The following is a 26040-nucleotide window of genomic DNA, read 5'->3' on the forward strand; positions in this document are numbered from 1 at the left end:
AACGGGGAGTGTCCCGGGCCACAGCCATAAACAGCGGCCCTGCTCTCCGCCGCCCCGCCGACTCGACGCCTCTCTGCTCCCGCTGCAGCTAGAAGCGCTCACCGCGGCTCTCTCAGGTCCACGCCCGTCCGTTACCGATCACAACCTTCCGCCTTCAGGTACGTTAAATCCCCGTCGATGAAACACAACAGCCGGTAGCACAGATTGCAGAAGGTAATATGATGCCTTCATTAGCGCAGCAATGAAATGAACCGTTACTTATGTACTCAGACTGGAACAAAGATTTGGGAAGAAAGAGATCAGAGAGAAATACCTGGATTTCTCTCTGCATGTTAAAATGGTTTGTTTTAAGTTCTTATTGTCTGTCATTCATAAAAACCTGCTTTTATTGTCAAAAGTGCAACGCGGCTGCTTCCATATATGGACAGACTGTGGAAACCCTGCATGATGACTAAAATCCTGCTGTGTGGTTTCACTTAAACTGGCATCCACAGGCTTCCTCGACCTTTGAAACCTGGGCAAGATGGCTTTATTTCTTTGAAAATCATTGGAAGAAGGCAAAGTGCAACAAAACAAAAAATTCCAAAAATGATATGAAATAAGATAAAACGAAAAAAAAAGAAAAAAAGAAAAGCATTACTTGGAAATTAGCAAATAAATAAATAAAAATTCAAACCCACAAAAGCTGGCAAGTACAAAAAGAAAATTAAATGACCTGAAAAAAGTGCTAAAAAATATTATTCTGTAAAATAATTTAAAATATATGATTCTCTTAATTATAAATACAGTTTAATTTTACAATTAAAAAAAAATCCTCCCAATGATTATTTTTTATCATTTTTTATTTTTGCAAATTGCAGGACATGTCTTGCCAAATTGCTCATTACCAAGTTTCTCAGGGCTCAAAGCTTTAAAAACTTGTGGCAGGTGTGTAAACACAGCACTGGAAAAATGACAGTCCAGGTTTAAAAGAGTTAAAGTGAGCTCAGGACGCCACGATGTGATACAAAGTCAAAGGCAACATTTAACATGCTGTTTTTTGCTGCATTTTAGTAAAAGAATACCAATCAGCAGCTGCATAATTATGCTAATCTCTATTTAGAGACATCTTTGGTTGCCATAGAAACCTGTAACCAAATAATGGAACTGTTCACTGAGGAAGTTAGTCACAACATCCTGTTTGTGGTTGAGTCTGTCATACAGTGTAGTTGAAATGTTTGTCTGTGTGTTCTGTAAGAGATACAGACGTGTTAGCCAATCAGAAAGCGCTGTGTCGCACTCAGCTGACAGCCGGACAGAGATTACGGGATGCCTGAACCCACCGGCTGCAAACCAGCCCACCTCAGATTTAGATATAAGCCTCAAACAACTGTGTGCAGGCTTTCTGTCCAAGAGGGCAGGACAGCTGTGGATGTTTGCATGCGAACATATTTTCCATGTAGGTCCCAAAATGTCTTGTTTAGCCTCAAAAGCATGGAGAATATGATGTCGGCAAAAGTTTAGCTTTAAGTTTAAGCCTTCGCTCGCTGTGATGTGTGCAGCTGCTGAAGCCAGAAATCCAAATTTAAAAGACCGTCCTCACACGAAAAATGACAGCATGAGTCTTTAAACTATTTAATTGTAAACATAAGTTATACTTATGTTTTCTGCCAGCACCCTATTGCGGTTATGCAGTCATGGGATGTTTGTCCTCCATGTCCTCGCTCAGTAGCAAAAGCGGAGGTGGCATGACAAAAACAGTGAAAGGGAGGAGGTCGAGTGGATGTTTCGGCGTACACACCCAGTAAACATCGATTTACAGGTCAGAAGACGCCGGGTGTAAAGCTGGAGCTTTCTCAGTTATGTATTAACCATTGTTCCAGCTTTTAAAACACTGTATTTCAGTGTAACGCAGGTCCTAACTACATACTGAAAAAACTCAGAAAATATTGATTTCCTCTTCTAAAGGCAGTCTTTCCATAAGCTTACCCACATATTCTCAGCTGACTAATCTTAACCATTGAGTAGGCAGAAGAGGAAACACTCATGAGTCATGTTTTGGACAGTTAAATGGTCCGTTGTTGGGAGGGGCATTCACAAAAGACTTAAATATGCTCTTCTTAAAGCTTAATATCTTTTAAATTGGACAGCAACTTTCTAAATCTCAACCCAATTGCAAGAATTAATTGGTTTTGTACATTTCTGCCAATCACAGATATGTAGCATGTGTTCATTATTATGTATCGGATATGTTATGTTTGTTTACGTTTCGACAACACTTTCATTAACATTATGTTTAGGCACAAAAACCACTTGGTTACGGTTAGGAAAAGATGTGTTTTGGCCTAAAATACCCTGTTTTGGTGGCACAGTCCAAATGTCTCAGCAAAAAAACAACTGCTTTAAGTGGCACTATCTCCGCTAGAAAAACAGCAACAGGTTGCAACAAAACACCTACATTTAGTGCCTTAAAAAAACACTGGTTATGGTTTGGTAAAGATCATATTGTGGCTTAAAATACCCAGTTTTGGTGACACAATCATTGCTAGAAATGCTGCCAAAATCTCACTAAAAAACTCCAGGATTTGTTTGTTCATCGCTGTGGTCTGCAGCTTAGCAACCGTCTCACCAAGGCGTCATGCCATTCACCATCTCCTCCACCCCCCAATGAGAGAGTCAGCTGATATACATGTAATCACAACTGCATCGCCTTAGAAACATTGATATGGTATGTAAGAAATGTAACATAGCTGTGGTTTGCAGAAATGTACTATGCAAACATGTTTTTGGGGTGATTGGGCTCCAAAAGTTTTACCAAGACACACACTGGAAGAAATAAAGTTTGCAATCCAGACCAAACGTTAATATTCAGAGACAGACGGACATTGTATTTGAGGAGAAATGTTTGGGTGACTCTAAAATCGTTACTGTTTAAAAAAAACAATGCCTTGCTTATAAAACACCAGCTTTTGTTGTTTGTTCATCACTGTGGTCTGCAGCTTGTTTTAAGTATTGCTATTCTGACTATAAGGCTTTGTGATACTGATAAATATCACATTATCTATCTGCAGGTGTCAAAGTTAAATCACATCATATTGCATTGTCAATGTCAATCAGAGAAGATGAAACTTTGTGAGAAATACGAGTTTATGTGCTTGATAAGATTAATTCAGTGACTGGTTTTAGCTACACTGTTCCTGAAACATCCCTCTCATATCCTTTAATAACAGTCCATATCTCAAAAGGGCTTATTTACAAAGTCATAAACAGCCATTTTGATTGTCTTAGTCTCACATTGTGTAAACAGATGAAAAGGAAGCTATTAAAGTGTGCTGAGTCTCTGCAGAGTGTTATCTGTCCTGAGCGAGCAGGAGGACAGCTGCACGGCTCTAAAACTCGAGAGGCTGAGAGTGCCATGCAGCGCAGCGGAGAAAATGAGTCATCAAGAATCCCCCTTCCTGAAGGAGGAATCTCTTTTTTTGGGAGAAAAATCAGCATGGAGAGCCATAACTTTAGATTTCACAGATTAAACTATTTTGTGCTTGTTTTTTGAAGTCGGACACCAGCAGACAAATCACAAGGGCTTTAAAATATGCTCATCATATGATTCCACTGTTGCTATCTGCACGGCGGATCAAGTTTTGAGGCCTCAAGCGGAGGCAGACACAAAAGAGAGGCTGGTGAAATGGGGGGAGGGGAGCAAATAACTGAGGTTGGAATGAGGGACTCACTGCGTGTTTATGTGGGGGCGAAGGGGGGCAAAGAGCCTGCAGTGAGGGGGCAGAAAGTGGACGAATACCCTCAGCTCTGCAGAGGTGCGGGGAGGCCTGTAGACACCATATGTGTCTCCCAGCAGGCCTTAAAGAAGAAGCAATAATCATGTGATCTGTTCTATTTAAGCCTGTTGCTGTGTGTGTGTGTGTGTGTGTGTGTGTGTGTGTGTGTTGAGTCAAACAAACTACCCCTCCCTGAGTCACCTTATCCAACACAGAGCTGCCAGAAACACTTAATTGTTAATGTTTGTCTAAGTCAGCTGCTGCCATTTATTGTATAAAACTTAGGACAAAAATATTCTAATTTGTAAAAAAAAACAAAACTAAATTCTCTAACCTCTCTCACTCTTGTTTTATTATCTGCTTTTAGTAAGAGATTTTTTTTTTAATTCTGGCTCTGATTTTTTGTAGTGAGGTGATTCAGATGCTGCGTATCCCCTCTGATGTTTGCTTTTTCAAGTCAATACGAGTGTCTAACTGTGGGAGAAAAACAGCTTTGATGTGCAGAGACAGACAGTATTTCTCTCCATCACAGGCGAAGAGCACAGCCAGAGGCACTCATATTTATTTAGCGCCACAGAAACAAAGGCCTGCAGAATAAGAAACGATTTTTCAATGGGTGAAAATTTTCAGAGTAAATGTATTCGACTGTTGTTGGATGAAAAGACTACTTAAAAAAAGTAAACTTTTCATGATTTTTCTTGAAAGCGGCTCTGTTTTCACGCAGAGAGCTACGTCTGCAGTGTGTTTTTATCGTGGGGATTAAATGGTTTACACCGCTGCTTTTGTTCTGAAACTTACACTAAGAAGCAATGACTTTACTTCAAGTTACAAAGTGAACAAGGTTCCTTCAGCTTAAGGCAAGCTAGATTTAAGATTTTTTTGATAGCCACTCAGAATGAAATTTAGGACCAATTTCACAAGAACCAAAATTGAAAGAGTTTTGCCCACATGTTTATTATAATGTATTATTATTGTTTATAATAATTTTGTTAAAAAAGTTACATTATCTACATAAAGTGTTGAAAAACAAACTTTTTTAGAGTGGAACACATGGAAGACAATAAACATATTATATTATTGTAATATAATTAATTATGGTATAATTATATAATATTATAATAATTTAAATAATTTGATTTAAACAGCCAAAGTGGGAAATATCTAGAAGCTGTTGGCCGGCTTTCTTGACGATTTCACTCTGCATGTGAATTTCGGCTGCCTGGATTCCCATCATGATTAGTTGAAGAAGAGGAAATAATTTAAATTTAAATTTTTTTTTAATTTTTTTGATTTAAAAAAATGTTACAAAGTATTTTGAGAATTTACAATGCAACATCAGGAAAAATTCACATGTTTATGTCACTTCCCATGTCTGAGTATTTTTTAAGACTTGAACAATTAATTTAAGTAATGTTAATACAAATTAATGCCTTTTTTTAGAATAAAAAAATTGAAAACCTTAAAAGACTTTTCAAGGAGTTTTTCTGCTGCTTTCTGCGCTGGCGTACCAGGTGTCTGTGTCATGACCACAGATTTAGCTGCTAACATGCCTATGTTGCGTTCAGGGATGTGGTTTCAAGTTGAATGTCTCTGCTGTACATCCGCCTCTGTTAACGAGGATCTTCACGCTCATCTCAGATCTCTGCATGTAAGCTGTTTTCACATCGCTGGGTGTGGCACTTTAACTTAATGAATGACTGTATATCAACTCAAGCAGAAGTTACTGATTTATTGTCAGTTGTTTGGGAACATAGTGTTATTGTATTCTCTCACCACTGTTGTGTTAGATGCTTCTCCAAATATTTAGGAAGTAGCAGTGTGGGAGATGTGGTACCTTGTTTACATCTGTATTATTTTAGATATGCAAAACATGTTCCTGTTCAACTTGCTTTTGGTTGGTATGCCAAGCTAGGCTAATCGTTCGCTGGAGCTCCATATTTAACAAACGTTTAAACAAACTAAAAGAGATCAGAATAAATCTTCTCATCTGACTGAGCTATCGCTGTGTTTCCAGTGGCTTTTCAGGCACTAAATGTGGTTGTTTTATAAGCTAGTGACTTGTTGCTGTTTTTGTTCAGGAGATAGTTGCACAAAAAGTTTTTTGTTTTTACTGATAAATGGCTTTTCCAGAGGAGATTGTGGCACAAAAAGTGGTTGTTTTTTTATTGAAACATCACTGCTTTTTCAGTGGGGATTGTGCTTCCAAAACTGGGATTTTTAAGTCAAAACACAATATTTTATGATCCACAACCAAATTGTTTTTGTGCTTAAAAATAACAAAATTTAACCACGGCATCGTTGAAACGTAAAGTGTCAGTGAATCCACAATAAAGTGCAAATGTAACATATCTGTGGTTCTGAACACATCTGCTGTTTGCAGAAATGCACAGGTACAATACCAACATTTTTTTCTGGCGATTGGGTTGGATGACAATAACTGGGCACTTTTTCTTTTGCTGACATTTGTGTCGAGACAACATGAACCAATTCCACACCATAACAGATGATATACAGGATATAACGCTACCTATTTACATTTAACATCCTAATATAAAGTGCTTTGGTGTGGTGATATGTACTTTACATTCATCAAAACTGAAAGGGCTGAACTTAGTGGACTGGTATAAGCGCATATAGGCCACTTTACAGACGGTTTCTCACTCACCGTTTTTTAAATTGAAAATAAACATCTCTACAGCACATGACACCTTCTGTTCTCATTTAAAAACAATATGTGCCGGTATTCAAAGTTTCCATATTTCATAATTTCCATGTCCCAAAATATGAACTCTCAGTGTTTCCTTGTAAAAAACCTTCAGATTAAACTGTGGAAACTTTATTCCCCTTAACAAGCTATTTACCTATTGATATCTTTGTTTTTAGGCTTAACAAATCAGGAATCACACACTGATTTCTTGCCTAAGGCTCAGTTTAAACCTCCCTATGTGGCCACAGACGCAACAGATTCGCTGTCTGACTTTTGTAACAATGAAGCTTCTCCACGCTGGAAACTCCTCCAGACTACTTTAGAGCCACTGTAGGAAAATTCAGCTCTCCACATCCTCTGTTAAGTTAGTATAATGATCTCAGAGGAATCGCCCTGCAGCCCCAGTTTCTCTATTTCTGGCCAAACTCCGGAGGCAGGAGATGCAGTGTCATGGGAGTTCAGACGGTTCAGACCTCATATGAACTCCAGCTGTTTAGGCTACGTTTGCGGTGTTGTGACTGCGTCCAATTCATGTAAACTCCAAAGGAGCTAAAGACACCTGTATATATACGTTTCCTTTCCTTACAACGTCAAATATCTATCCAAATAATTAATCTCGGAGAGATCTATCAGCCAGCCAGCAAAGTGTCGACACGCGCCCCTTCAAAAATCAGGAAAAATTGGCCGTGAAACTGCTCCTTTCTAAAATGATCCAATTACTTGTCCATGCTGAAACATTTCATATCTAAAAAAAAAAAAGTGCAGTGAGTCCGACTGTTACATAAGAGCAGAAATGGGGAAAAAGGAACCCCACATTTGTTGGCCTGGTTACGCGAATTTGGAGCCACTTCCCTCTTTCAGGGTCAAGAGCGGATTCTTGCCATGTTTGTGGGCAGACGGCCGCCTAGAAGAATGGCCGATTCTTGCTTGAGTGTGGACGTTAGTCATGCAGAGTGAGAGGCAGCTGGTCCAAAACAACATTCCTGTGGAAAACTGGATTCTGTGTTCATTTTGAACTACATGACCTCCAGTTTTTAGGGTTTTTTTTGGAGTACCTGAACTTCAGTTCTTCACAGTTAAGAGGGTTTGAAGGTCTTATAAGGACATCTCGCTTCGATAAAGAGGTAGAATAAAGCACAATCGCAGCGTAAAGGCTCACAGAAACCCTTTTGAGAAACGTCAGGTTCTAATTTGAGAACACTGCCTCACTTCAGAGAAACTGTTTATGCTCTGCGGTGTTTTCTGTGCAGGTAATTAAGTTTGGGCAAGAGTCTGCAGCAAAATCTTAAAGGACACATCTGTTCACGTTTGCATTTTTTATGACGATGATTGCTTCACAGTGTGGACTGTTATCTAACTTCTTGAACATTCAACCGCAACACAGGTGGAAAATTCATTCGGATCTTTTGCTTAAATAAAATAAATAATACATTCAAAATAAAAGTCCAAAATTAACATTTTTTACTGAAACAAAAGTTCAGAACAGTTAGAAACAAAATGTACTGAAGATGATTTGGGTTGTTTTTATAGCCATGATTTTTTTTTTGTTTTACTAGTTATAACTAGTTATAACATACTTAACAAGGTGAACGCATCTTGTATTCACTCTCTTTTAGCTCTGTATGTGGTCTCCACCAACCAAATAATTAAAGTAAGCATCAAACATGTATGCAGCCAGACCTTCTTTCAAATTGTTTTTTCTGTTTTGTCTTTTGTTTGATTCACAATTACTGTCACTGCTGCCTGTATGAATTATTATACAACATATACTTATACTTCTAATTTATTTTATTCTATCTTTTTCCCAGTTTAATGTTAAAAACAACAATTTTAATTCCAAAAAACAGTTGGGTAGTTTAATCTACAATAATACATCAAATGTTTTGAGTTCTTTGTATGCATAAACCTTAATCTGATAAGTAACTAACAATTATAGCTGTGAAACGAATGTAGGCGAATCAAACTATATACAACTTAGATGTTTTGGATTAATGTGTAATGTCCATTTTCAAACATTTTCTATCACTGATCGTAGTTACAGTAACAAGTTCCTTTTCATTGTTTAAACATTGTTAGTTATAAATAGAGCAAATCTGAATTGTAAACAGATTTTGAAAATCTCTGCACAGCACAAAAACCCTACACTGCCATGTGAGATGATCACATCTTTGAAACGATCACAGATAGACATCTGAAAAATGTCCAAGCCAACAGAATCAGCTGATTGCTTTGTTGTAAATTTGTAAACTGGTGTTCTGCAAACCAGACGCCCATAACAAAGATACTAACAGTATGTCCAACTCCCATCTCAAAAATCACAAACATCCACACATGCTACTCAGAGAGGCCTCTGGGTTGTAATCCAAAGCTGCACAGACACCTACTTGAAACTCTTGAATGGGCGCCACATGTCTTTTACTCTCTCAGATATGGCAGAAGTGTATGGTATGTGTGTGCATCTGTGTCTGTGAATCTGCCTGAGTGGAATAATGTCTGACTTTATAGGGCTGTGAAATGTGATGCCGTGTACCATGAGACTGTAGAGATTTGTAAACTGATAGAGATTTTGCTATGTTGTTGTTTTGTTCTGTTTCTATCCCTTTTAAGGATATTATTTTTCAACCTGAACCCTATTTTCCCTTGTTTTTGTGTCTAAGTGACAGTGGCAACAACTTATTGAAATGTTAGTATTGATTGCGAGCGCTGCAGCCACGATGCAGACAGCAACATTAGTTGGCATTTGGGCACTGTAAATTTCCATCCAATAAAGTGCTTTTTAGCCACTGATAAGGTCAGATTGTTATTTTAAGTGTCTGGCATCATTATGGAAAAGATCCTACAGAGATAGACCTTTTTTTGAAAGAGTGAGATCATTTGTGTTTCACTAAAAACAGCCCCGAAATCACTGTCGCCAAACACACCAGACTTCATTGAAATAAACAGTAATTTTTATCATGGTAAAACAGTTCATTCAAAGTTTACAGAAAAAAATGAAACCCACAAAAAATGTCTTAGTTCATCTTTCCACTGTTCCATCAATCACTGACTTTGGTTTGGTTGAAATTAACCCTCAGTTCACCCTGTTAGATGTGAAAATATGTTGGCTCTATGCACGCTGAAATTGCAGTTTATTTAAATGGAGTCTGGTGGGTTTGATGACAGCAATTTCTGGGCTCTTTCTGGTCAAACAAAAAGGATCTTACTTTATAACAAAAATCTCTATAGGGATCCTTTCATAATGTTTTCAGACAATAGAAATCAGCCTGTCAGTGACAAAAACAAGCACTTTTAGTGGACGTAAATTGAAGATGCACAAATATCCCGAGTGGTCGCACTGCAGCCTGTTTTGCAGCTTGTTTAATACTGGACACATTTCAAAAACTGACACAACATCCAGAGTGAAACCTTTAAAGGAGCACTCCACCAGTTTTACTCGACAAAGTTATTTTATAAGTCACAAAGCGAACTGCTGGGGCGGTGAAAACAGTTGCATAATGTTTCTTTGGCCCTAACAAGGCTCGTCAAGTCTGAGAAAATTACATAAGCCATGCCAAAGTTGTATTTATAGTGTTTTACATGTTCTGTTTATTTTTCAATATGCTGAAGATTTTAGGACGCACATTTTTCCCATCTGGTTATTATAGCCTGTTTTACTACTTCTGAACAAATCTCGAAACTGTTGTCTCCATTAGTCACTTAAACATAAAAACATAGGAAAAGAGAGCCCAGGTTAAAAAAATACTATAGTTACTTTTTAAAAGGGCACTCCACCAATTTTACTTTTCAAATTAAGTTTTTTTTTTAAAACTGTTTTTCGAGATTTGAGGTCTAGATGTTTTCACAAGTCAAGTCTGACTCAAGTCTAATATATATCTACCAAGCCTCGAGCCCAGATATTTCATGGCTGCATGCACATACTGTAGTCATGACGGACTGAGGAACACAGTGTCGAGTTACACACCAGTCTTTTCCTGAGGATAATTACACACAAGGATTCTGTTGCCAGATATGAGTACGTCTGAGTCATAACTGTCAGGACTTCCTCTTCCTGCTCAGTGGAGGAAACACCCTGAGCACAGGGCATCAGTGACTCACCCTGCTGTAGCATTAATATCTAACTATAACCCTAAACTTTATCTTTGTATCCATGGCAACGCCTCAGCCTTAAGGGAGTGGCTTTCCAAAGCAAGGAGCCCCAGTCTCACTTTTAAAGGTTTTTGCAAAGCTCTACGACTCATATCTCAGCAGTATTTGCTCGCTGATCTGGATCATAAAATCACAGCTGGTTGCCACGGAAACACATGTATATTCAGGCGTACAGAGTAGAAAAGCACTAAATCTCAGGTGTGGGATTTCTCTGCAGGATGGCAGCACAACACCCAGAGTTCGAGCGGGCCGGAAAGGAGCCGGGCCTGCAGGTATGGAGAGTGGAGAACTTTGACCTGGTGCCCGTCCCAAAAAACCTGTACGGCGGATTTTACACCGGAGACGCCTACCTCATCCTAAACACCATCAAACAACGCTCCGGAAACCTGCAGTACGACCTCCACTTCTGGCTGGGTGAGTGCACAAGATGCTATATTGTGTTATTATAGAGAAATAAGCAGAGATAAAGCAGAAATAAAAGGAATATCTACTTTAAAATATGTAAAATAAAAAATAAAGAGAGTGGGATTATCTTGGAGATTAAATAGAAGGCAACATTTTTCTTTTTTTGTAATTACTTTCTTTTGTAAATTAAATACAAACTGTGCATACAAAGATGTCTAAAAAGTTAAGTTTACTTTGTCAAAAATAAACAGGAAATTAACTTAATTATGTCATCCAGCCCTTCGTGAAATTGCAAATAAGCCAAAAATTGTTTAAAAAAACAGAGAGGGCAACATTTCCAAATCATTTTAAAGCAAAGAGAGACTAACCTCTCTGGATCCCCTCTTGCTTTTTTGTGTGCCTGTGACAATTTTCATGTGACGTTTTAAATCTTTGAGGATTAGAAGTCAAAAACAAAAGCCCTCTGTCCTTCAATAGCGAAATAATGGACGTTTATTCACAGACAAAGCTGTGTTTACTGCTGCTGTTGTGTTTTATGTTTCCGCTGCATCTCATCCCACTCTCTAAGATCAGCCTCTGATATGGTGACAGGCCTTATTTCGTAGGACAGATGTGCTTTGGATCAATCAAACCTAAAAGGCTTACAATGACACAGTGATTTTCATGGTTGGTTCTCAATGATGTAAAACTTCATAAAGGTACATATGATGTTTTTGTTTCAATAGAGGGGTTTTGTCTAGATCATTTTGCACCAATATTCAGCAAATACAAAATATGTTGTCACTGGTCTACAAAGAATCCAATAAATAGAAAACTGTCCAAAAAAATCCACCACAAGTCGAAGTTTTGGATTCAAAATTGTGCACTTACAAAACAAGTTTCAGTCTTTTTAATTTTTTTTAAAACAACCAGCACGAGAAAGCTTTGGTGCCGACATTTACTGAGACCACGATGTCAGCATAACTGTGTGTGCCTTTTACAAAATGTTGTGTGCCTTGTTGTGCCTTTTTTGTATAAAACACTTATTCTAAACTTCTTAAATCTTATTCTTACAAATACCATCATATTATAATAAAAAACAAATAACGTTAAAACTAATAAACTCTAAACTAAAACTAACTTGAATAAAATAAAATAGAATAAAACCAAAAAATATTTAAAAAAATAAAATTCAATAAACTTACTGAAACTAAACTGAATTGTAGAAAAAGAAAAGAAAAAGAAAAAAACAACAACAACAATAAAACTTTTATAATTACTCTGAGTCATACATGGTTTTCTCTGGAGAATGACATTAAACGTGCCATTATCACTTTCAGACTGAAATCCAAATAAATGTCAGCGTCTGTATTTTAAGTCAAATTGGTATTTGGACCAGCTGAAAATCAAAAGATCAGCCCTGCAAATGAGTATTGACAGAGGACAGAGTGTCAGACTGGCCAAATTTTTAGGATTTAGTTTGAAGCTAACAGGAAAGCGGGAAGCTGAGTCGCCAGACTTTTCTATTGATTTCATGTACTCTTAGTCAGCTTGATTGATCATGGAAACAGCATTTACCAATAAACAGGATCTGATGTAACGCCCTCACATGCTGATGGACTAATGTGTGCGGGACCAGAAATAGAATAAATGTTGCATGTATAAATGCAGCTGCCGAGATCTGACCCACCGCTGCTCCCACATATCGATCTCCCGACTCAACGAGTCCTCGGTGGGAGAATTCGTCAAACACAGAACGTGTCCCTCTGGAAACATGTTAAGTTTGACTGCTGAGATTAAATAAGGGCCAGATTAACATGGAGTACATCTGCGGTTCCTCTGCTGCAGGTGATCACTGCACCCAGGATGAGAGCGGCTCGGCGGCCATCTTTACTGTCCAAATGGACGACTTTCTGGGGGGAAAACCCATCCAGTACCGCGAGGTGCAGGGACACGAGTCCAAAACCTTTCTGGGCTACTTCAAGTCCGGAATCAAGTACATGGTAAGATGACATGTTTATTGCTGCAAAAAATGCTCACATACTGAAAAATAATAAAAGTGTTGAATTTAATTATTTGTTCAGTGTACAAGGAATATACTTTGTTTTGGTGTATTTTATATTTGGAATCATTTATATGTAATGTTAAATGTGATTTTTGCCTGTTTTTGGACATTTTTAAGGTTCTTTCATCATATTTTAAATCATATACTTTGTCATTCTGCACCTAAAAAGTTAAAAATCCAGTCTGTTTTGGCATCATTATTTTGTTCATCAAGAGTCAAAATTTCTCAACATCCATTTAAAAAAATCCATATTTTGTTTTATCTAATTTTGTTGAGGTTGAAGCCACTTTTCTTACAGACGGGTATTTTCATTCTTACCTTCCAGAAAGGGGGCGTGGCGTCTGGTTTCAAGCACGTCGTCACCAACGAGGTGGTCATGCAGCGGGTGCTTCAGGTCAAAGGTCGCCGTAGTGTCCGGGCGACAGAGGTGGCGGTCAACTGGGACAGCTTCAACCAGGGAGACTGCTTCATCCTGGACCTGGGCGCTGTGAGTCCCGCTTAGCACTGATCGATACTATAGATAAAAATAATAATATGACATGATTGTCAATATGACGGCAAAGCACATACACGACATGAGCAAAAGTACAAATGTTGCATTTGTTTAGCAAATAGAAGCTAAGTATTATGGGAAAACTGGTTTTGTAAAACACAAAATGTTCCAGTGTTTTCACCTGCTTTTCAATCTGCTTTTTTGCTGCACAGGAGATTTACCAGTGGTGCGGCTCCCAGAGCAACCGCTTTGAGAAGCTGAAGGCTACCCAGGTTGCCAAGGGTATCCGTGACAACGAGCGCAGTGGGAGGGCCAAAGTCTATGTCTGCGAGGAGGGGATGGAGAGAGAGAAGATGTTAGAGGTGAGATCAGTGATTTACGACGACAACTTTAGTCTCAAACTGACCTTTGTGTTAAATAAACAGCTGCTTGTGTGCTCAGGTTTTGGGTCCGAAACCAGATCTGCCCGTCGGAGATAATGATGCTGACATAAAAGCCGACGCTTCAAACAGGAAGAGGGCCAAACTGTACAAGGTGAGAGAAGCTGTCTTCTTCTCCTTAATGTCTCTTGTTAGAATTATTTTCATTATTTTTCAGATTTAATTTCAAAATAAAATCTTTAATTTATCTGTTTTTATCTTATCTTGTCAGATCAGGGCAAAAATTCAATTCTACTTCATTACCATTAGACCTCCAACAATGAAACACAGCCTTACAGTGTGTTAGTCATTTCTTAAATGTAGTTTAAAAGATTGAAACATAGTTAAAAAAAAGAAATGAATAAAAAATTGCATAATGCAACATGCTAGAAATAAACTACATATCAGCAATGTTAACTTCCAGGTTGTATTTCTAAATGTCAGTGACTGCAGCTGATATTAAAGGAGCTGTGCGCCACATTTGGAGCATGTGTATGATATGTCGTGTGCGGTAGGATTGATTACACATTTGTTTGTTCTCAACATGACGGTGGCTGAGCAGGTGGCTGAAAAGTCCAGGAGGATGCGGTGCAGCCTCAGCAAACTTTTTTCTCTTAGATTGCTAATTCTCAGAAATAAATAACACCTCATGCCTCTCACCAACCTCTCTCCTCCTTCCTGCAGGTGTCCAATGCCAGTGGAGACATGACCATCGCCCTGGTGGCAGCAGAGAACCCGTTCGCCCAGAGCGCCCTGGATTCTGGCGACTGCTTCATTCTGGACCACGGCTCCGATGGCAAGATCTTCGTCTGGAAAGGTCAGTGCAGCATGTTATTCATTTAGCAGAGGTGTTTCCTCAAAGCTGGAAACATTATACCTCTGCTGAATAGAGATTGTGCGATCGTTTCTTAGACGTCATGGCGAGCTTCAGTTCAGCTGAATTACTTTTATCAAAGGTGTCAGAAAAACTAGTAACAGTATATTTTATGTAAAGTGTGGACCTACAGAGCGCTGCGAGACTGACATCCTCAGTGAGCATCACCCTGGTGCCCTTAACAAAAAGCCAATTTGATTAAAAGAAAGCCTTAAAATTAAACTTAAAATTGAATTAAAATACACATATCGCTTTTTTCTATTTTTCTATTTTTTTTACATATATTCTCACTTGATTTAATCATTTTTGGAACTATTTGTTGGTAGTATTTAGTTGTTTAACAAACATAGGTAATGTTATTTTATTACTCTAGATATTTGGTTTATTAAGATTAGATTTTAATGGTGTTTTCTTTTGCTAATTGTTTGTGTAGTTTAATAATAAAAATCAGACTAGCTTGTTTTTAGTCAAATAATTAAATCAGAAGAACGGCAATAACTTTGACCTTTTTCAGTGGCCCTTTGATTGTTTGATTTAAGTTACATTTTTTAATGTTTAATTGTTCCCTCCGCTATCTTTTCTCATGCTTTTGCAGGCAAGGACGCCAACATGGACGAGCGCAAGGAAGCGATGAAAGCAGCGGACGAGTTCATCAAGAAGATGGGTTACCCCAAACACACTCAGGTGCAGATCCTGCCCGAGATGGGCGAGACGCCGCTCTTCAAGCAGTTCTTCAAAAACTGGCGGGACAAAGATCAGACAGTGGGCATGGGCGTGGCCTACATTGCCAACAGCATCGCCAAGATCGAGAAGGTGGCCTTCGACGCAGCCAGCCTGCACGACTCCCCCGCCATGGCCGCCCAACACGGCATGGTGGATGACGGCAGCGGAGAGAAACAGGTGAGAGGACGGCGGCTGGACATGTGAAATCCACAGCATGCTAAGTGTGAATGAGAAATTTTGTGGATATTATGTGACGTATTAATGTAATATTTACATGTTTTGCAGTAAATAGAACAATTTATTTACAATTTAACAATTTTATCTCTTGACAGATCTGGCGTATTGAAGGTAATGAGAAAGTGCCGGTGGATCCGTCCACACACGGACAGTTCTACGGAGGAGACAGCTACATCATCCTTTATAACTACAGTCACGGAGGACGCCAGGGACACATCATCTACATGTGGTGAGAATAACTATCAGTTTCCGGTCATAACTGCTTGAAATACAAAGTTGAGTGGCACTGAATTATAACAGCATAATGCCTGAACCATGTGAAAGCTGTCAATCAGAGATTTTACCCTTTAAATCTGCTTAAACTGTCAGTATGGGACGTAGGATTGAAGAGGGATTTAATAATTGCGTCAGAACTTAGTGTTAGAAATGTGCTATTTTTGTAACAAAAATCATTGTGTATATCAAAGATATTAAACATGACTGAATGTGAAAGGGACCCTCAAGAGATTTTGACCACTTGTAGCGCTAAGAAGCAAAGCACCAACGTAAACAGGCAGAATAGACGAAGACCGCAAACATGAATGTAAACAATGCAGGTTTAAAAAAAAAAACACTATGAGTTTTAGTGAAAACACAAACACATTCACACTCAGACGCTTGGTCAGCGGCCCCACACGCCAAACTATGATGCTCCAGATACCTTCCTGTGTCAGTTTTGCACACTCTGGGTTGGCATGTCAATTTATGCTCATTACATGAATTGTGTCTTCTCAAAATATTTGTACAGTTTTTGGTTGTTAAATGAATACAGTCACTTTTTAAAATAAACTGAGAATATACGTTAAAAAAAACAGGGATTTGAGATTCACTTCCTGGGATTAAAACAACAAAAGTACGTGCAGCCTTTCCTACTCTTCATACTACAGCAGCATTCGAAATGTACAATAATCTCTAAAATATGTGAATTATATCGTTAGAAATAAAATATCCAAATATTTGATCTTACACAATGTTAAAATACTTGTTATAATTCTAAATATCAATGATTATAGAGACTGTCTTTTGATGTAGTCGATTTCCACGTATTGGTTACTGCTAATAACATTTAGACTTTTAAGTATTTTTATGATCGACCTGTATTTTACCTTGGAAGTGTAATGACGATGCGTCCACGTTGTCTCCCAGGCAGGGAGGTGACTCCAGTCAGGATGAAATCGGGACCTGTGCGATCCTCGGCTCCCAGCTGGATGACGAGCTCGGCGGTGGTCCTGTGCAGGTAAAAAACACACGGCTCCGTTAGTGTCTCTTTGTTTGTATTCATCTCATCTGTCATGTTATTAAAGTCTCTGCTGTCCTCTGGCTTACTCAGCGCAGTCACCTCCCCTCTGACCTTTATATCCTCTCACTGTTTCTCCTCTCCCCGATGGTTTCCCCTCTGCTGCTGCTTCTGTCCTCCTTGGTTTCCATCCTTTTCTATGTCTTCAGGTTGCTGGTGCTCGTATAACCACTCAGGTATTTTCACTCCCTTTGCAGCTCCTCATCCATATTGAAAATCCACCCAAAATGACACATATGATTTTGTCCAGAGCCAGTGACAAATGAAGCCATATTTTCCTCTTTTCTCACAGAAAGATCTTAATTTTGAGGGCTGTTGCCCTTTTTTGTTGGTCCCTTTAAGACTAAATCAATGTGATAATGAGGACATAAACAGGACATGCCGATGTGGACGTTCGTGGGAGGTTCCCTCCTCCTCTGTCACCAACTCTGTCCGCTGCACATAAACAACAGCCCTGTTTCCAAACCCGACGCTGACCTGATGTTAGAGCAACATCGCGGTGACTTAACCCGTCAATAAGTGCTGATGTTAGAGTTCGGAAATAATTTGAAGGTTTGAGTAGTTTAGTCCTGGTTCTACACTCATGTGGGTCTTTATTCATTTCTGTGTTCTGCATTCACACTTCACTCCTCATTTGTGTCTCCACTTTGCATGCCCAACCTTCATGTTCATGGTGTGTGTGTGTGTGTGTGTGTGTGTGTGTGTGTGTGTGTGTGTGTGTGTGTGCGCTGTGGCATGACTGTGTCTTAAAGGATAGAGGACGACTTGAGCTCTGGATGATACTCACTTGATGTGCCTGACTCAAACTGCTGAAGCCTCATCTTTAGTTTTAGCTAAACTTTGGATATTTTCATACAGAATGATCTTCACCTGTGTGTGTTTAAATTTATCCTGTGTGGAAACATCTGCAGATGTCAGATTGTGCAGATGTTTCCGTGCTCTCACTGTTAAAATAGAGAACAGCTGTCTTGCATGCGTTTTGACACTTTTGTCACAGTTTGTCAAACTTAACTTGATTTTAAAGGAGTAGTTCTGATCTCTTGAAGTGGGGTTAAATGAGGTATTTATCTACAGTCAGTGTATTATATAAAGTAGATGATGGTCAGCACATTCCCAGTTTGAAGAGGCAGGCAGAAGTGCTGACATAGAAGCCGAGCGACAAACAGCAAAACGTATTTTAGCCACCTGAAAAAGTCCCATCTAAAAAAATATATCTATCATTTTAAGTGACGCTATATTTAGATTATTTTCACCACTTCACCTTAGTGTCAGACAGACGTTTTTCGACAGGGAAGTTATTGACGGCTTCAGTTCCTCATCTACGCTCTAATCAAAGAAACCAGACATTTTAATTTCAAATAATGTTTAACCCTTTCAAACCTTGTTCTTCATTAGCCTTTCAGATCTTTAAACCTTTAAGGCGAAGGACAAATGTCTAGGTAAAAAGTAAAAAACTTGGAAAAAACTACATTTATAATGATAATAATTACATATTTACAAAATTATGTTAATTTTTAAAGGACTTTTTCAAGTCTAGTTTTCATTTTGTTTTCATGTTTTTTGCTTTGTTTTGTTTGTTACAAATTTTCAGGTTCTTGTACTTTTGACTAATTTCTTATTTTAGGGTCATGTCATCTTTCACTGATCATTGCTTTCGTCCCATGTTTTGGAGAGAAATCAAGCCCACTCTCTCAGGTTTCAAAGGGTTAAGTACTGTTTCTCAGTGGAGTCTGGCTTTGAAGAGAGCAATATAACAGTTTCAGTTCCCCATCGTAAATCGCTGTCTGACATCAAGGTAAACCATTGCACACAGTCTCAATTTAGTGTAAACTTGTAATTTGTATTTTTATTTCTTTTTTGTGTTTTTTTTGGGTGGCTGAAATACTTTTTGTTGCTAACTCGTCTACAGCAGCACGTTGATGTGCATCTGTGTCGAAACTCATGCCGGCTTCCCCAAACTGTTGGCGTGCTGGCTGATATCTAACATATGTGATACACTGACTATGGAGAAGTATCTCATGCAGACCCACCTCAAAAGATGTGAATTATCCCTTTAATTTATCCGTCTGGCTGGGTATTGTATAAATATAATATATAATATAATATATCGTATAAATGATTTTTGATCTTAGCTATGATAATAACACTGAAATGATACTTTGAGGAATGTAGACGGGTTTTACTAAAATGCCCACTTTTCATTAACAAAACATCAAACAAAATAAATCCCAATAAATATCCAAGCGCAAGAAATTTCCCCATTAAAATCAGTTTATATTGAAGAATTAGAGAGATAAATATACAAGACAATAAATCTGACAAAAAAATTGACAGCTTTGATACTTTGTGGTACAGTGGCAGCTACATGTTGAGGTTCAGTATTCAGAGAAAAACAGACAATATTGCCCCAAAACAGGAAGTTATATCAGTAATACCAACATGCAACAAAAGACAAATATCACATTGAAGCAGAACAGAGGCAAACACTAAAGTGTGACAGTTTTGTGTACTCAAACTTAGATATTTTTCTCTGTGCTCTGGTCTGATAGTCTCTGGAGTTAGAGGCTGAAGCGAGGCTTTGTGACAGATTGGTTTCTGAGTGCAGGATATGCAAACCTTTTAGCAGCCAAAACAAGGAATCTGTCAACTGGAGGTGTACAAATGTGGATGACAATTTGTACTCACACTAATGATTATTTGTACTTCCTCCATTCTCTTATGTAAACTCTGGATTAGAATAATTTGCTGTGATGACTGCTTTCGGAGAAGAGCTGACAGACAGAAGTGTTTATGAGAAAAGCTGCAGACCAGACTCATAACAGTGTGTTAGACGTAACCTGCGTCATCTCTCAATGTGCTAACTGCACAAACCCTGACTCTCACCGCTTTGTGGCACAGACAGTGAAAACGTGGCACGGCTCCGTGCTGCCATCTTGTGTGTGCGGTCGGGATTGCAGCAGACATGTTTCACATACTGTTGATGCAACAAGGGAGGATCTGTCTGATGTGATTTGTTTGCACCACTTTGGGATAATTCACATTATCGAAACGCATGAGGCATTTTGAAGAACCTAAAAACGCTACCTCATCATTCTTGAGTTTTAATTTTTGCCGTTTGTGTGGCAGGTGAGAGTGGTGCAGGGCAAAGAGCCGGCCCACCTGATGAGTCTGTTTGGAGGTCAGCCCATGGTGGTGTACAAGGGAGGAACGTCCAGAGAAGGAGGTCAGTCCGCTCCTGCAGAGACTCGACTCTTCCAGGTGCGCTCCAACTCTGCAGGACACACCCGAGCTGTGGAGGTAAGAGAGCAAACTTCAGTCTCTTTAGTTTTATTATTGCATAGGGTAAAATAAAGCAAAAGCAAAAAAAAATGCTGTAACACCTGAAAATAGCTTGAAAAAAACAACACAAGGGCTTGTGAAAGGACGCCACCTTACATTGTAATTAAAGACAGCTTTATGTGCTCATCACCAAGGACAAATATTTTTAAAAATATGTTAAAAAAAGAACAAAACATAGTCCAAATTTAAACAAGTAATACGAAAAATAACAGAAAAACATAGGGAAATATGTAGATAAAATACAATTCCCAAATAGTAAAAATGTCATTTGCTTTTTAACTTTAACACTGAGGCAGGTTATTTTAAGAGTTAATATGATGATATTCAAAGTTTTTCTTACTGTTAACGAATGATGGAAAGACCAAATTCAACAATGAATAGATCTAAGTGACAAGTATTGTGTGTATCCAAAGCCAGATATTTCATATTCATACATGCTCCAGTACTGAAGCATCAGGAATTTACATGAGAAAAAAAGTCTGCTCTGTTTATCCGAAGTAACAAGATTATTATCTTGAAATTCTGAGAGAAGCTTTTATGGAAAAATCTGCTCTTCTTCTACTGAAGTAATAAGATTATCATGTCAATTCAGGAAAACAAAGCAGATATTTTTAAACAATAACCTCATTATCTCAGACTAACAGAGCAAATTTTTTCCCAAGAAAACTTTTCTTTGAACTTTGAGATAAAAATCTGATTTATTTAGAAGAGCAGGGCCATTTTTTTAAATACAGAAATACAACATTGATCCCTCATGAGAAATGGCAACAGCCGCTCTGATATGTAAAATGTGCATTATACTAAGTATGTAAAGTATGTAAATTTTTTAAAAAAATATTACAAAAAAATACGATCATTCTTAATAAATATAAAATATATGTATTATGCTAAATATATAATAATATATAATATTTATATAATCTAATCTAATCTAATGTAATATAATATAAGATTTTCAAAAATGTGCATTATGCTACAATGTACACTTCATAAATTAAAAAATAAAAAGAGATATGTACAATATGTATTATATATACATGCAAGAGTGGTGTAACTCAGAGTTAATTCAGATACTGAAAATATTGCGCTGCAGGAGTTGAATTATTGTTCCGCTTATTATACAGTTAAGAAAGTGAGAAAATAAGCAGAAGAAATTGCTGTTGGAAGACATACTGAAATGGACTAATGCATTCTTTTTTTTTGGTTTTTGCATGGGATTGTTTGAACAATAAGAAGAATATAGAATAACACCAGACCAGTCCAAATTGGTTGATTTTTTTTAACCATTACAACCATGGATGGTCCACAATAAGGTCCTAATACAAACCAGTGTCACCAAAAAAAGAAGAAAAATAATAGAAAGATAAAAATCAGGTTCTCTACAGTTGATTTAGGGGAAATTTAAATCAAAATGCATTTGTTCTCCTGTCTTCACCTCCATGCAGCTCGATGCATCGTCATCCAACCTGAACTCCAACGACGCTTTTATTCTGGTGACCCCCGGAGGCTCCTTCATGTGGGTGGGCGTGGGTGCCAGTGACACAGAGAAGCAGGGAGCTCAGCAGCTGTGTGACATCCTGGGAGTTTCGGCCTCTGAGCTGTCTGAGGGAGGAGAGACTGGTGAGAAACACGATGCACACAGAATAACTTCTCTCTTTTTCTTGTGCTTTTGAGTCGAACTAAAACCCAATAGCAGTTACGGCACCCCTGTGTCGGCTACAAACTGCGGTCAAGCTGTTAAAATGGTGCTTTAATGTGAAGCTAAATAGCTTTTCAGCTAAGTGCTTGTGTTCATCTTTAAAGCAAAGCAGAGTTGATTGCATCAGCCCCTTAGATGTTATCAGTGATCTCGTGATTTGCTTTCAAGGCTCAAGGAGAAACTGGAATCTCTGAACAATTTCAAACAGAAAACCTCGGGCTAAAACAAAACAGAGTCAATTTTTTATAAACACTCTGCTTTTAAAGGCTGGCCTCAGTCGAGGGCTGCTGGAGACAACGGAACAGAAATTCAGCATTTTATTTCTTTGAGTTTTGGCTGATAGTTTCTAATCTTTCCTATTCAAAATTCACTCATTATGAAGACACATGTCGGATTTGTCACAGGGAAAGTGACGTGTAAAAGACATGATTCATACAGATCGAAAAACAATGATTTTTTCGTATCATTAAAGGGACAGTTCACTGCAAAATATAAAATACATATTGTTCCACTTATCTGTCGTGCTATTTATCAGTCTCGATTTTTTTAGTGCAAGTTGCAGAGCCTTGGAGATATCGGCCGTAGAAATTTTAAAAAATTCTGTTTTTGATTTGGGGTTGAACTGCCGCTTTTAACACTCTTAACCCTTTACACTTATTCTACTTTTATTTTGTAAAACGGTTTTGTTTTTCAATTATAGCATTAAAACCCCTTAAAAATCCTAATGTTTTAATTCATACATGGTTATTATACCATTATTGATAATACTTCTGAAATACTGTCATATTTGTATACAGTAAAACATTTATCACACCATAAAAAAATACCCTTGTGTCAAGCAACTGCTTTAAGCCCTTTAGGTGTTTACATGCTCTTTTCCTGTAATAACTACAGATCAGTTCTGGGAGGCTCTGGGAGGAAAGACAGAATATCGTACTTCTACCAGACTCAAAGACAAGATGGACGCCCACCCTCCCAGACTCTTCGCCTGCTCCAATAAGACTGGAAACTTCATCGTAAGTCTTTGGTTTGCTCTGCTGCTGCGCTCATTACACAGAAGTAAACCCTTCTGCTTGCAAACAGTTGGGGTTTGAAATAAACACTGCAAAGTCCTTGAGAACTTTCCCGAAATAATGTCCTGGCACTACGGATAATCCGCAGAACTCACAGTTCCACTTAATCCTTCTCCTTTCAGATTGAGGAGGTTCCCGGGGAGATGACCCAGGACGACCTCGCCACTGATGATGTCATGATCCTGGACACCTGGGAGCAGGTAAAGAAAACGTAGTTTTAGACGCGTTATACAGATTCTGAGCCACTGTGATGAAAGAACAAATATTTATAAAACTTCCCATTTTTAGGTGTTTGTCTGGATCGGAAACGAAGCCCAAGAGGAGGAGAAGACCGAAGCCATGGCATCTGGTAAGGACATCTGGGGGACAAAAGCTAAAAATATTATCAAGATATGATATCTAAATATGTGGCACTTCAACAAATACTTCACCCCCATGAATGACAACCAGTTAATCACCCCGTGTTACTTTAAATTCATAAAGAAAACTTTTTTTCTCGCATTTTGCCACAGCGAACAAAGAATCCTAAAAATGAGAAAATTCTTGATGAATTGCGTACGACTGGATAATTAAGATGTGAATTATACAACACGGGTTGTGCTAGAGTTTGTAAACAGATATTTTGAGATTTTTTTGCCTTTTTGACTTCAATTCATCAACAAATTTCTCCTTTTTTTGGATTCTTCATTTACCAGAGTGTGTGTGAAAAAATCAAGTTTCAGAGTGACTAACTGATATGCAAAAGGTCATTTGGAGGGTGAAATAAGAGCTCGAATCACATCGACCTGTGGAATAATAGGAGTAAAAAGGGGAAAAGCCGTTGAAATTTTCCTCCATGTTTTTTTCTAATACCAAAACACTCTTTGGCATCCTAAAACGACGTCTCCATTATAGTTAAACAATATACATATTTTTTTTACCCATTAAACTTAAAGATTTTGCTTATTCAAAATAAAAAACCCACTTCATGTCATACTTAAATTATATACATTAAAAAACACTTAATGCACTGCAAAAACGGTTTTTTTAATTTTTGATAACTAAATCTAGTTTTGTTTTATTTAAGATAATCTTCTCAAACACCATTTGTACATTTGATTATTAAACTTGTTTCAAAGTAACTTATTTAGATAAATACATTTCAGTACAATCCTATTTTGATTCCCTTTCTCTTGGGGTTGAAGCTCATACAAATTATGCTGCTCTGCAATTTTTATTAAATTTTATTCTATGACTAACACTAATTCAAGCTTTTCCTTTTCTTCCTCAGCGGTCCGTTATATCGAGACAGATCCGGCCAACAGAGACAGCCGGACGCCCATCGTCAAGATCAAGCAGGGCTTCGAGCCGCCCACATTCACTGGCTGGTTCCTGGGCTGGGACCACGAGTACTGGACCAGCGACCCCCTGGAGCGCGCTATGGCTGATCTGGAGATCTGAGATCTCACCTGAACCCCCCCTCCCGACCTTTGACCCTACTGCTCCGCTTCATTGCATTGATCTCCAGTCATAAGACTTTTTTAGCTGCCAATCCTCTCCAAAAACTTTTTTACTTTTGTTGTGTTTGTGAGGGATACAGATCGATGAGGATGTGTTTTAACTTAGTCTCGACCTATAGCAATAGAGCTGAAACAGATAGCTTCCTGTAGGGTTTGCACTAAATGCACTCTGCTGCTTTTGTTCAAGCCGGTTTCTCACTTTTATTTTATATTTTGACAGTAAAACCTGTTCACTAGTGAAAGGTCTTGGTGTGCTGCAACATCAGAAATCTCACTGCCAAGAAAACACAGCTTATAAAAGCAATACAACCGATGCCTTAATGTTGTTTCCTCTAGTTTACAGTAAACCTGCTGTTTTTTTTAAAGGTACTGTTCCACTTTCAGGATGCCTTTTTAGACAAGTTGTTTGCACCTTCAGTTTAGTAGCCTCTTATATTTATTGTTTTATAATTGCCAGATTGAAGCCCAGGAAAGCTAGTGTGATGCTGCAACTTTAAATGGGAAACTGACGCTTTGCTGCTTTACAAACTGCTCTTCTGTGACACTTTCAAAGGTTTCCCTAAGCCTTGTTATTATTTCAATAAAACCAAATTAAAAGAAAAGTGTGTCTGCTTTTACTTACTTGCAACACTGGTCTGAAAGGACACAAGTGCCAATATTCAAGAGCTGCGATCAGCTACGCAATTTATGTATTCACACCATAAACTGTATGGTTCTTAATCACCAATTTCTCTCTAAGTTTTTCTTTAATTTGTTTTAAAGAAAGGTCCTGAGACAAGTCCGTGTCAGATTCACAATGTGATCTTAAACGGCAGAATTGCTCGCACCTGCGTTCTCACAATAATGAATCCCATGTCCCTGTAAACTGAACACACCTGCTAGTTGACGCCCTGCCAGTCCCTTCAACAGGGCATGACACTGCAGACCTGTGTGCACATACAGAAACTGAAGAAAGGGAAAGAATTAAATCAAGAATGCCCAACCGAAAGTCTGAGGAGGTTGGAGCACCGGACACATTTAAAGAAAAAACTTAAATAGTTCTAAAACGTAGGTATTTGTGCAGAAAATGACAATACAGTTTAGTATCTTTGACGGAGGAAAGAATGCATGAAATGCATGAAATTCTAAAAATGCATGTTAATCAACCATCCAACCCACAAACTTTCTGCATCATGGAGGCAGCGTCGTCACAATCGTTTAATTTGTTCTTTGGCCACAAACTCTGGTCTGTGATTCAATCTGGAAGTTAATATGCATTTTTGTTTTAGGACCCTCCCACTAGTCCGTCCTC

The 26040-nt window shown here is 38.3% G+C and overlaps 1 protein-coding gene across 2 annotated transcripts; it reads left to right on the forward strand.

Annotated features, from left to right (window-relative positions):
- Window positions 1-25351, forward strand: gsna (gelsolin a). 2 transcript variants are annotated; one of them, XM_042509880.2, is made up of 17 exons: window positions 1-158; window positions 10826-11022; window positions 12841-12995; window positions 13383-13544; window positions 13763-13912; window positions 13992-14084; window positions 14654-14786; window positions 15439-15743; window positions 15899-16032; window positions 16989-17079; window positions 17289-17315; window positions 20266-20436; window positions 21924-22098; window positions 23072-23193; window positions 23373-23450; window positions 23539-23599; window positions 24521-25351. In XM_042509880.2, exons 2-17 carry the CDS (start codon window positions 10827-10829, stop codon window positions 24688-24690), a joined length of 2223 nt encoding a protein of 740 aa, XP_042365814.2. In that variant the 5' UTR covers window positions 1-158; window position 10826; the 3' UTR covers window positions 24691-25351. The 2 variants fall into 2 exon arrangements, with proteins under 2 accessions (XP_042365814.2, XP_087926977.1); XM_088070851.1 differs by lacking the exon at window positions 17289-17315.
- Window positions 25352-26040: the final 689 nt, after the last annotated feature.

This window comes from Plectropomus leopardus, chromosome 20 (genome assembly GCF_026936395.1).
Source record: "Plectropomus leopardus strain MGB_pleo_1.0 chromosome 20, ASM2693639v1, whole genome shotgun sequence".
In the NCBI taxonomy this organism is placed as follows: domain Eukaryota; kingdom Metazoa; phylum Chordata; class Actinopteri; order Perciformes; family Serranidae; genus Plectropomus; species Plectropomus leopardus.

What these genes read in the sequence shown, in the direction of transcription:
- gsna (XM_042509880.2), top strand. Translation starts at nt 10,827, where the DNA reads ATGGCAGCACAACACCCAGAGTTCGAGCGGGCCGGAAAGGAGCCGGGC. An exon ending in ACGGCAGCGGAGAGAAACAG is followed by an intron (nt 15,744 to 15,898) that starts GTGAGAGGACGG and finishes ATCTCTTGACAG; the next exon opens with ATCTGGCGTATTGAAGGTAA. An exon ending in TCCTGGACACCTGGGAGCAG is followed by an intron (nt 23,451 to 23,538) that starts GTAAAGAAAACG and finishes TCCCATTTTTAG; the next exon opens with GTGTTTGTCTGGATCGGAAA.